This window comes from Sapajus apella, unplaced genomic scaffold (assembly GCF_009761245.1).
Source record: "Sapajus apella isolate SASKATOON/1434 unplaced genomic scaffold, GSC_monkey_1.0 scaffold174, whole genome shotgun sequence".
NCBI classification, from domain to species: domain Eukaryota; kingdom Metazoa; phylum Chordata; class Mammalia; order Primates; family Cebidae; genus Sapajus; species Sapajus apella.
In genome coordinates, this window is record NW_022437114.1 from 301,447 (window position 1) to 312,959 (window position 11,513).

Genomic DNA, 11,513 nt, shown 5'->3' on the forward strand with positions numbered 1-11,513 from the left:
AAAAAAAAAAAAAAAAAAAACAGCTCTGTCTACGTATCATGCAAGAGGAAAAATGAGAACAGAAAGGTAAGCACTGTTGTACTGGACTGAGCGTAGAAAGTTAGCACCAAGACAAAAGTATGCCAGATTGCAGGGTCATTTGGTCATTTATTATGCCGGCGACCACAGAGGACTCACGTCTCTCCAACCTGTGGCGTCGAAAGGAGGGTGCCAAGACTTTTTATACCTGAAAAACCACCTTGGGAGTGGGGGTGAGGAGCGGGGATGGGGATGAAAAGGTTTCAAACATTCCAAGGGCCAGGGGATTCTGTAATTCACCTCCTGGGCAGAGACGAGGGTGGGGGTCTCCGGACATTCCAAGGGCCACGGGATTCTGTAATTCACCTCCTGGGCAGAGACCAGGGTGGGGGTCTCCGGACATTCCAAGGGCCAGGGGACTTTTGTCATTCTGTTTGTTACTTCAGTGGTTTACAGAAGTCAAGATAAGCATTTGTTTACACACAGATCTTAGTTATCCTGGGCTGCTTATTTTAGTTATTACCGGTAAGCAAAGGCTAGCAATTCTGGCACAATATCACATTCCCCCCTGTTCTTTTAACATGTATTAAATCTTTAATAGGTTTCCTCTTTTTGACACAAGGGCCCATATTTGGATCTCAGAACCATCAATTTGACCTAGTCTATTCCTTCCTGGATAAATTTGAGGAATGTGTTTAAAAGGCATGGTCCAAATATTAACCCTAGGACCATTAGCACCAAGGGTCCTGCTAATCCAGTGAGCAGGAATGTTAGCTAGGGGTTTGGGGGAGGGTCTCGGGTGAAAGAAATGAAAGAGTCTCTGCAGTATATCCTGTTATAGTGGAGATAGTTTCACAACCCCAATGGGGGCAAAAGAATTTATTTAAGTCTCCACAGCACTATCACGCCAGTTTCATGGCAGAAGAAAAATTACACTGGTTGAGTAAGTCATCTAAGGCCACAGAGCTAGTAAGTGGTGAAACCAGGTTATGAATCCTGGATGTCTAAACTGTCTCAAATGGGAAGTAGGCATCAACCAGTCAGATTAGTCAAGTGTCAACGGCATAAAGGAAGGGGTACTGCAGGCAAAAGGAGAGGCATGAATAAAGGCAGAATCAGTGTGAGCAGAGAAAGGAAGGCCGTTTAGCAGACTGGCAAGATAGGTCTGACTTTTATTGGTTGCAACCCTAAAGAATTTTACATAAATCTTCACATAACTGAAGATTTAATTGTGGACTGGAGGCAAGGCCTTATTCTCATCTACCCAATGATGTCACCAAACACTAAATCTTGTCTCCTGAGCTCTGAAGTGGCTGACAGTTGGTATTACCTTTTGTCTGACATCTCGAAAGATGTATTTTCTTCAGCATTGCAAGCAGATCTCAAGACTCATTCTGACTAGGTCAGCTTGGGTCTTAAGCCCACCGGTCACCATGCCTAGGGAGATGGGATGGATGGATTAGCTTAATCTAGCACTTGATCCACACTTAAAGCCAGGGATGCAGTTCCCTACAACCAGAGGGCTCCCCAAATGGAACTGAGGTAAGTGGGTAGGGAGAGCAGATGCTAGGACAACATAGGTAACACCTCTTGAATCCCATTAGTATGTGATCTCTGCATCCTAGAGTCGGAGATTTAATGGATAAAGGTTGTATGGACATGTTGAGAAGGCCTCATTTGAGTGAGGAATGACACTGCTTGAGATCAGATATTTAAGGTAAAAGTTAAGCTGCTTGAGGCCAGGCACAGTGACTCACACCTGTAATCTCAGCACTTTGGGAGGCTGAGGCAGGCGGATCACGAGGTCAGGAGTTCAAGACCAGCCTGACCAACATAGTGAAAACCCATCTCTACTAAAAATACAAAAATTAGCTGGGCATGGTGGCACGTGCCTGTAGTCCCAGCTACTAGGGAGGCTGAGGCAGGAGAATCGCTTGAACCTGGGAAGTTGAGGCTGTGGTGAGCCGGATCACTCCACTGCACTCTAGCCTGGGCAACAAAGGAGACTCTGTCTAAAAAAAAAAAAAAAAAAAAAAGTTAAGCTGCTTGAACAAAAGACCCCCTAAATGCAGAGGCCTTAACAAGACATGTTTTTATTTTTCTCTTTTTACAGAGCTCAGTGTTCCAGAGCTGGGAGGGGGGACTCTGGCATCTTCACAATACTTTCATTTCTAAACTCAGGTTGGCTGATCCATGGACATCAGCAGAGAAGGGAAAGGGCAAGGGATGTATATTTTTGTCATGACTTCATCTAAGTGACACACAGCTCTTTGACTCGATTCTCATTAGCCATTATTTATAAATCATAAACCAGACAGGTGGGAAGATGGGGTCTGTAGTGGGGTGGTCATATGCCCACTTAAAACATTGTAACATTGCAGACATGAGATTCTGGTGACTATTGTTAAGTACTTTCCCTGTTCTTTCTGACCCTGAACTACATGTCAGCTGCTTCTCTCTGGCTTGTGCCTTCTGGCTGCTGCCAGGGTGCCCATCACTAGTTAGGTCCCGTGGTGGAGGGAGTACCTGCAGCTGAAGCACCATGTTTTAAAGGGGAAAGCGGCTGTAACTGAATTTGCTGCGGGTCCTCAACTGAATTCCACACCACAGCTCTCATTGCTGACACCATGCGGGAGTAACCATCAGAACCTTTCCTACCAGGGACATCTCTTGTCTTCCTGGTCCTTGTCTAAGGATCTTCGGGTCCCAGCAATGTGGCTAGGACACAGTGACCGCACTTCTCAACCACCCTCCTCTGCCAAGTAAGTGGCACTTTTTGTCTGAAACTTAAATTTTTATTTTAAAAGGGGATGACCTCAACCACTGTCTAGCTCTGAAAGGCCCCACGATTACAGCTGAGCTGAGAAAAAGTAAACAAGGCCCTAAGAAGTAACAGGGAAACGTGAAGGAGTTTACGAAGCCCAGCCAGCTTTAATTCCTGCAGGACGCACACTCCAGCGCCCACTGCCGGAGCTGTTGGGGCCGTAGATCCCTCGTCGCAGACAGAGATGAGGTCGAGTAATTTCCAAAAGGGAATATTTGCTCTCACAGAAGAATCAAGAAGGATGCCAGTGGAATTAAAGTAGCGGCAATAACTCAGCCTTCCACACAACCGCGCCCAGCGCCGCCTGCCCCCGCAGTGCCAATAGTGAACGCAAAACATTTTGTATCGCTCGTTTGAAGAGCAAGACCCGCAGTCCGGAAGAAGTCCGAAAATAGTCCCATTGCGCAAGCGCAACTTTGCCCCGCCCACTCTCGTACGCGTGTGATGGTAACGCGTGCTGGCGCTACCGGAAGACTGCCTGTCAGAGTGCGCTGCCAATGTCTCGCCCAACCTTTAGCCGGATCTGCCTTTCACTTCCGGTCTCATTTTACGTTCCCGACAAAACATCAGTCTCTGTGGGCAGTTAAAATCTTAAGTTCTTTTGAGCGTCGGCTTCGTCTGGGCCTGTGGAGTTTCTTGGACAGGGGTCGCGGGGCTCCAGGACGGCGCCCTTAGCGACAACATGGTGAGTGGAGTGGGCGGGTGAGGGAGCGAGTGGATAGATGGGCAGGCCATGGGGGCATCCAGCCGCCTGGGTCGCTCATGGCCTAGGGGCTCAGAGTTGCAATGCGGAGGGCTTCAGGTTACTTGGTGTAACGAAGGGATTCTCTTCCTGCCTCGCTTAGCTGTCAGAAATTGGAAAACTGGAACCCCGGGAGCCGCGTTACCAACCTGGACCGTGTCTTAATCCCAGTGAAGCTCTTTACGTTATCAAGAGGGAAATTGAGATACAGAGAGGCGCTAGGGCCCGCTCCGAGTTACGGTGCATATAGTGTGTGGTCGGCTGTTTGTCCTAAATACCACAGAGAAGATTAAGAGCAGTTGTGACCATATGTTTCTGGGATTATTTCATTTATGTCCGTTCTCAGTCGCTCCATAATATACAGACATCTCGAGGGTAGGGTCTTTTCATTATTGCTTCCTTAATGTCTAACACAGAGTCGTTGCAGATGTTCAGTAACTATTGAATAAATGAATGGCATAGACAAGAAATGTTCTATGAGGGTGTGATCTTTGTGGTCTGGCGTCATTTGTTGGTTTCTTCATTTCTTCAAGAAGCATTTACGACGTGTAAATGTGAGAATGCATCCAGTGCCGGTACAAATATGATGATTGGCTACTATAATATTGGCTACTGTATTATTTTCATTGAGTGAAGCCCCTATAAGAAACACGGGACGTCATGGTTAGGTTATAGGAGATATATTGGAAGCCTTTGTAGATTGATGAGGACACGCTCCCAAGAAAAAGAGAAACCAGTGAAGTAGAAGTAGCCCTTTTTGTGAGAAGATATGTCCCAAATTACTGCCGTGTTTGCCTATCTACCAAGCATTGGTCAGGTTTGTTCATGTGTCAGTTCAAGGGGAGAGTCTCAAAGGAGATTTAAATTGAACTCACTTTTGCTGAGTGTTTATAAGCTGCATGCCTGGTGTATATATCTTATGAAGATATCCTGACACCTCTGAGATGAAGTGTGATCTCTGTTGTAAAGATGGGGAAACTGAGGTATAGAGAGACTACTTCTCAGAGATGGTAAGTAGAAGAACTGGGATTGTAAGTCCCTGACTTAGCCAGGACTCTTTCTACCTAAACTGCAACCCAGAAAACTCGTTCTCTGCCAGACACTGTATTTTGGGGATAATTGAGTTAACATTTAGTGTGACAGCACTTACATAAAACTCACTTTACAAAAGGCAGTCTTCAGACTTATTTTCCCCAAATACCACTGGCAGGGAACAGAAAATTGTAATGCTGAGTGTTAAGTGTCACAGTAAGTATAATCCCTGATAGAGGACACCAGCCTAACTGGGAAGGAGGGGTCACAGAATTGTTGTTCTGGGTGGTCCTAACACAAGTAAAATTTGAAGGAAGAATAATGGAAGTTAGCCAGATACAAGGTGTTAGGGTCAGTGGAGGAGTAAAGACTTTAAGTAGAGCAAAGAGCAGCAGGTCATAGGATTGGGACATCTTTTGATTTTTGTTGTTTACTGTTGTTCATACAGTAGTTCAGGTGATTTGCTTGTGACTATATCCTTGTAAAACTTTTCACTAAAAAGTAAATGGAAAGAAAAAGATGTATTTTAAACATGGGCATTTTTCTTCCCTTTTCTCTCCTTCCAGGCCCGAAATGCAGAAAAGGCCATGTAAGTATCAACTGTTTTTGGCTGTACATTTTTTGTAACTAAATAACCACCATGTAACTCTTTTTGTATTTCCTCTTTTTTTAATCTGAGCCTTTTGAGAAGCTGTTTCTTTCTCTACATATGTTAAAAATAGCATTCCCATATTTGTCCATTTGTTTTCTCCTTTTGTGTTTTCTCACAGTTTCCAGAACTTACACAGGATGTACATTTGTTCACCTCTGGTTGGTGCAGGGGTTGTGAGAGTGACAGCTAGAGAACACCATGATGTTAGTCTTTTAACACCTGGATGTATTGCTCATCACAGTGGTCTAATAAGTAGAGTTTGCCACAGTCCTTATGTGTAGTGTAAGTAAAATAGATAATTGGGTGTTCAGGAATACAAATTGCATCATAAACCCTACTCCTAGGAATTCCTAACTACACTGTGGTTTCTTAATTGCTATATATGTGAATGACATTAAATATGGTCATAAGCAGATCTACCCTATCCAGGAACATGGGTAATGAGAAGTCTGTGTAAGCAGGATCTAATGGAGTCCCTTATATCCCTGGTAGGACGGCCTTAGCAAGATTTCGCCAGGCTCAGCTGGAAGAAGGAAAAGTGAAGGTTCGTGTAAATCTTCCTCATGAACTGTAAAGTATCAAGAATAAATGCAGAATGGGTACAGTGACTCATGCCTGTAACCCTGGTACTTTGGGAGGCTGAGGTGGGTGGATCACTTGAGTGTAGGAGTTTGAGACCAGTCTGGGTAACATGGCAAAACCCCTTCTTTACAAAAAATACCAAGATTAGCCTAGCCAGGCATGGTGGTACCTGCCTGTAGTCCCAGCTACTGGGGAGGCTGAGGCAGGAGGATTGCTTGAATGCAGGAGTCTTACGTTACAGTGAGCCATGATTATGCCACTGTACTCCAGCCTGGGTGACAGAGTGAGAACCTGTCTCCAAAAAAAAAAAAAAGCTGAGTGCAGTGGCTCACGCCTGTAATCCCAACATTTGGGAGGCTGAGGGGAGTGGATCACTTGAGATCAGGAGTTTGAGACCATCCTGGCCAACATGGTGAAACCCCATCTGTACTAAAAATTCAAAAATTAGCTGGGCATGGTGGTGGGCACCTGTAATCCTAGCTACTCAGTAGGCTGAGGTAGAAGAATCACTGGAGCCCTGGAGACTGAGGATGCAGTGAGCTGAGATCATGCCACTGCACTCCAGCTGGACAGACTTCAAACTGCAAATGTTCCTATTTCTTGTCTGTACTTGCTGACACTCTTGAGAGTCTGTACACTTGAATTCCAGTACCTCCCCATAGCTGAGGCAGGGTGATGGATCTGGCTGCTTGTTTTTCCGTTTCTTCTGTGTTACAATGGCTGGGTCCTTTATTACTCCAGCTCTAATACTGAATAATAGGGAGTGGGGTATGATGTGGAGAACAGCTGTAAGCTGAAACCAGTAAATGATTTCATCTCTTAGAGACAGCCAGATTAGAGATAATGATACTATTCTTTGAATTTTTTTTGTTTTTTTTAAAAAGATTATATACACACATATATATATACACTCATATTTATGTATGTTTATTTTAAACACTGATAGACATTGTTTCTTAAGGTAATATAAATATGCCATGAAATAGATGGAACCTAGCTTAGCTGTCTCTATGTTGCAGGACAATTAAGTTGTTTCCAGTACTAAATACAATGCAATGAATGTTTTTCTTAAGGAGAGATTGTAGAATGAGGTTTAAGGCTTGATGAGGATCATCTGGAAAGAAAACTTCAACTGTATTTAGGCCATTAGATAATTTAGGCTTAAGGCCTAAATCAGTTGTGAATGTTAGGATGAAACTTGTAAGTAGTCTAATGGCAATGTGTTATTTTTTTCTCCTTAGGAACGAAGACCGTTTCTGGCCTCAGAATGTACTGAGCTGCCCAAAGCTGAGAAATGGAGACGACAGGTGTGTTCTGGGTAAATCTGATTTCAGTAGAAGTAACAAGTCTTATTTCTTCTTATTATCTAAATGACTGTTAAACCAAAAGTCTAAGTATTTTTAAATACCAATTTTGAATTATAGTTTTCTGTGCTTTCTAACATATTCAAAAATCATTAAAATGTATTACTTTTTTTTAAATAGATCATTGGAGAGATCTCTAAAAAGGTGGCTCAGATTCAGAATGGTAAGCAAACTTGTTCCTTTAAAGTGGTTGTTTCTCAAATCCACAATTAGACTTGAGGAATTCAACACTCTTCTCACAATAATCAATAGAACAAGTAGACAGTAAATCAGTAAGGACATAGAAGAGCTGATCAATATGATCAGTCAGTTTGATCTAGTTGAAAGATCTACTCACAACACTCTACCTAACAAAAAAGAATACATGGTTTTTTTTTAAGAGCATATGGAACATTCACCAAAATAAAACATATTCTGGGCTGCAGAACAAATGTGAGCAAATTTAAAATATTTGAAATTATACGAATTATTTTCTCTGATTATAACAAGAGATTCATATCTGAAAAATCCCTAAATATCTGGAAATTAAACACCACCATTGTAAATAACTCATGTGTCTAAGAGGAAACAACAAGGAAGTTAGAAGATATTTTGAATTTAATTACAGTGAAAATATATGTCAAAATTTAGGGAATGAAAATATTTATGGGATATAGCACTTAGATAAAAATGTATAGCACTGGCCGGGTGTGGTGGCTCATGCCTATAATTCTAGCACTTTGGGAGGCCATTGCTAGAGGCAGGTAGATCGTGAGGTCAAGAGATAGAGACCATCCTGGCCAACATGGTGAAACCCTGTCTCTATAAAAATTGGCCGGGCGCGGTGGCTCCAGCCTGTAATCCCAGCACTTTGGGAGGCCGAGGCGGGTGGATCACGAGGTCAAGAGATCGAGACCATCCTGGTCAACATGGTGAAACCCCGTCTCTACTAAAAATACAAAAAATTAGCTGGGCATGGTGGCGTGTGCCTGTAATCCCAGCTACTCAGGAGGCTGAGGCAGGAGAATTGCCTGAACCCAGGAGGCGGAGGTTGCGGTGAGCCGAGGTCGCGCCATTGCACTCCAGCCTGGGTAACATGAGTGAAACTCTATCTCAAAAAAAAAAAAAAAAAATAAAATATAAAAATTAGCTGGGTGTGGTGGCGTGTGCCTGTAATCCCAGCTAATCGGGAGGCTGAGGCACGAGAATCACTTAAACCCAGGAGGCAGAGGTTGCAGTGAGCCAAGATCACACCACTGCACTCCAGCCTGGCAACAGAGGAAGACTCTGTCACAAAAAAAAAAAAAAAAAAAAGAAAGAAAGAAAGAAAAAAATGTATAGCACTGAAATAATAGAAAATTAAGAAAGTTTCAAATTGGTGATCCAAACTTCTACCTTGTCAGATTAGAAAAGAAGAGCAAATTAAACCCAAAGCAAGGAGAAGGAAGGAAACAGTAAAAGTAAGAAATCAAAAACATTGAAAACAAGATGAATAGAGAAAATAAACCAACAGCTGGTTCTTTGAAAAGATCAAGAAAATTGATAAACTTCTAGTGATACTGACCAAGAAAAAATGTACACAAATTAAGAATATTAGGAACTAAATTGGGAACATTACTGCAGACTCTACAGATATTAAAAGGATGATAAGGAAATATTGCAGACAATTTTATGCCCATAAATTTGGCAACTTAGTTGAAATAGGTCAATTCCTTATAAGACACAAACCCACCAGTCGAAGCTCACTTAAGAGAAATGGTTCTTTTTTTTTTTTGAGACAATCTTGCTCTGTCACCCAGGCTGGAGTGAAGTGGCACAATCTTGGCTCACTGCAACCTCTACCTCCCTGGTTCAAGCAATTCTCCTGCCTCAGCCTCTAGACTAGCTGGGATTACAGGCAACTTCCATCATGCCTGGCTAATTTTTGTATTTTTTTAGTAGAGATGGGGTTTTACCATGTTGGACAGGCTGGTCTTAAACTCCTGACCTCAGGTGATCCACCCACCTCGGCCTCCCAAAATGCTGGGATTACAGGTATGAGCCACTGTGCTTGGCTGAGAAGTGGTTCTTAACCAGGTTAACCAGGGGCCTTCCCTCTGCCACCCTCCTCATGACATTTAGCAGTGTCTGAAGAAATTTTTGATTGTCTCAACTGGAGGGGTGCTACTGGCATATGGTGGGTAGAGACCAGGGATGTGGTAAGCATCCTACAAATAATTATCCTGAATAAACCACAGTGTCAGTAATTCTACTGTTTAGGGACAAAGTTCAAGAAGAAAAGGTAAACCTGAGTAGTCCTGTTTCTGTTAAAGAAATTGAGGCTGAGCACCATGGCTCATGCCTGTAATCCCAGCCCTTTGGGAGGCTGAGGTGGGTGGATCACTTGAGGTAAGGAGTTCAAGACCAGCCTGGCCAACACGGTGAAACCCCATGTCGGCTAAAAATACAGAAATTAGCCAGGTATAATGACACATACCTGTAATCCCAGCTACTTGGGAGACTGAGGCAAGAGAATCACTTTAACCCAGGAGACAGAGGTTGCAGTGAGCCGAGATTGGGCTCCTGCACTCTAGCCTGGGAGACAGAGTGAGACTCCATCTCAATTTAAAAAAAAAAAAAAAGAAAGAAATTGAATTCACTTCTAAAAACCTTCCTACAAAGAAAATTCTGGGCCCAGATGGCTTCACTGGTCAGTTCTACTAAATATTTAAGGGAGAAGTAATACCAACTCTGCTTAGTTTCCTCAAGAAAATGGAAGAAGAGGGAACACTTTTTTTTTTTTTTTTTTTTTTTTTTGAGACGGAGTTTCACTCTTGTTACCCAGGCTGGAGTGCAATGGCGCGATCTCTGCTCACCGTAACCTCCGCCTCCTGGGTTCAGGCAATTCTCCTGCCTCAGCCTCCTGAGTAGCTGGGACCACAGGCACGTGCCACCATGCCCAGCTAATTTTTTGTATTTTTAGTTGAGACGGGGTTTCACCATGTTGACCAGGATGGTCTCGATCTCTTGACCTCGTGATCCACCCGCTTCGGCCTCCCAAAGTGCTGGGATTACAGGCGTGAGCCACCGTGCCCAGCCAAGGGAACACTTTTTAACTGATTTTATGACTTTTAGTATCAGCATTACTCTGATGCTAAAATCAGAAAAAGATATTATGAGAAATAACTACAGACCAATATTTCCTATGAATATAGACAGAAATCTTTAATAAAATACTAGCACATCAAACCTAGCAATATGTAAAAAGGATAATACGTCACAACTAAGTAGGATTTCTAAACCATAGTTGATTAGCATTCAAATATAAGTTAATTCATTATGTCATTCTAAAGAAGAAAAACTGTATGATGATCTAAGTAGATGCAGAAAAAGCATTTGACAAAATTTGATGGTTACTCATGATAACAATTCAGCAAGCCAGGACTGGTGGCTCACACCTGTAATATCAGCACTTTGGGAGGCTGGCTGAGGTGGGCGGATCACCTGAGGTCAGGAGTTCGAGACCAGCCTGACCAACATGGTGAAACCCCATCTCTAAAAAAAAGAAAAAAAGAATTCAGCAAACAGAATGAAAGGGAACTTTTTACCCTGATAAAGCACTCTTTTTTATTTATTTTTTATAGAGATGGGGTTTCACCATGGTCTTGATCTCTTGACCTCGTCATCTGCCTGCCTCGGCCTCCCAAAGTGCTGGGATTACAGGGGTGACCCACTGCGCCTGGTCACTTTTTTTTATTTTTTATTTTTTTTATTGAGATGGAGTTTTGCTCTTGTTGCCCACACTGGAGTGCAATGGCATGATCTTGGCTCCGTGCAACCTCTGCTTCCCTGGTTCAAGCCATTTTCCTGCCTCAGCCTCCTGAGTAGCTGGGATTACAAGTGCCAACCACCACACCTTGCTAATTTTTGTATTTTGAGTAGAGACAGTTTTCACCATGTTGGTCAGACTGGTCTCAAGCCCTCAACCTCAGATGATCCACCTGCCGTGGCCTCCCACAGTGCTGGGATTACAGGCATGAGCCACCATGCCCAGCCCTGATAAAGCACTTCCAACAAGAAACCCACAGCCAATAAACTGTTTAGTGGTGAAGGATTGAATGCTTTCCTCCTAAGATCTGGAACAAGGCAAAGACACCAATTCTTACCACTCATATTCAGCATGATGCTAGAAATCCTAGCCAGTGCGGTAAAGTAAGGAAATAAAAGGCATACAGATTAGAAAGTAACAAATAAAACTCTCTTTATTGTAATGTAGAAAATCCCTCATAATTTCTTTTTTTTTCTTCTTCTTCTTCTTCTTTTTTTTTTTTTTTTTTTTTT

General features: G+C 42.9%; 1 protein-coding gene and 1 long non-coding RNA gene across 2 annotated transcripts in view; one reads left to right on the forward strand and one right to left on the reverse strand.

Annotated features, from left to right (window-relative positions):
* The window catches only part of LOC116542805, a 13,549-nt gene extending 4,285 nt beyond the window's left edge, over positions 1 to 9,264 (reverse strand). The window contains exon 1 of the long non-coding RNA XR_004265357.1: positions 9,181 to 9,264. This is a non-coding gene — a long non-coding RNA (uncharacterized LOC116542805). The remainder of the gene's footprint in view (positions 1 to 9,180) is intronic.
* The window catches only part of ISY1 (ISY1 splicing factor homolog), a 34,113-nt gene continuing 25,910 nt past the window's right edge, over positions 3,311 to 11,513 (forward strand). Inside the window, exons 1-5 of the mRNA XM_032267945.1 lie at positions 3,311 to 3,527; positions 5,183 to 5,205; positions 5,761 to 5,812; positions 7,092 to 7,157; positions 7,335 to 7,377. Coding sequence (XP_032123836.1) covers positions 3,525 to 3,527; positions 5,183 to 5,205; positions 5,761 to 5,812; positions 7,092 to 7,157; positions 7,335 to 7,377 — 187 coding nt within the window. The 5' untranslated portion in view covers positions 3,311 to 3,524. The remainder of the gene's footprint in view (positions 3,528 to 5,182; positions 5,206 to 5,760; positions 5,813 to 7,091; positions 7,158 to 7,334; positions 7,378 to 11,513) is intronic.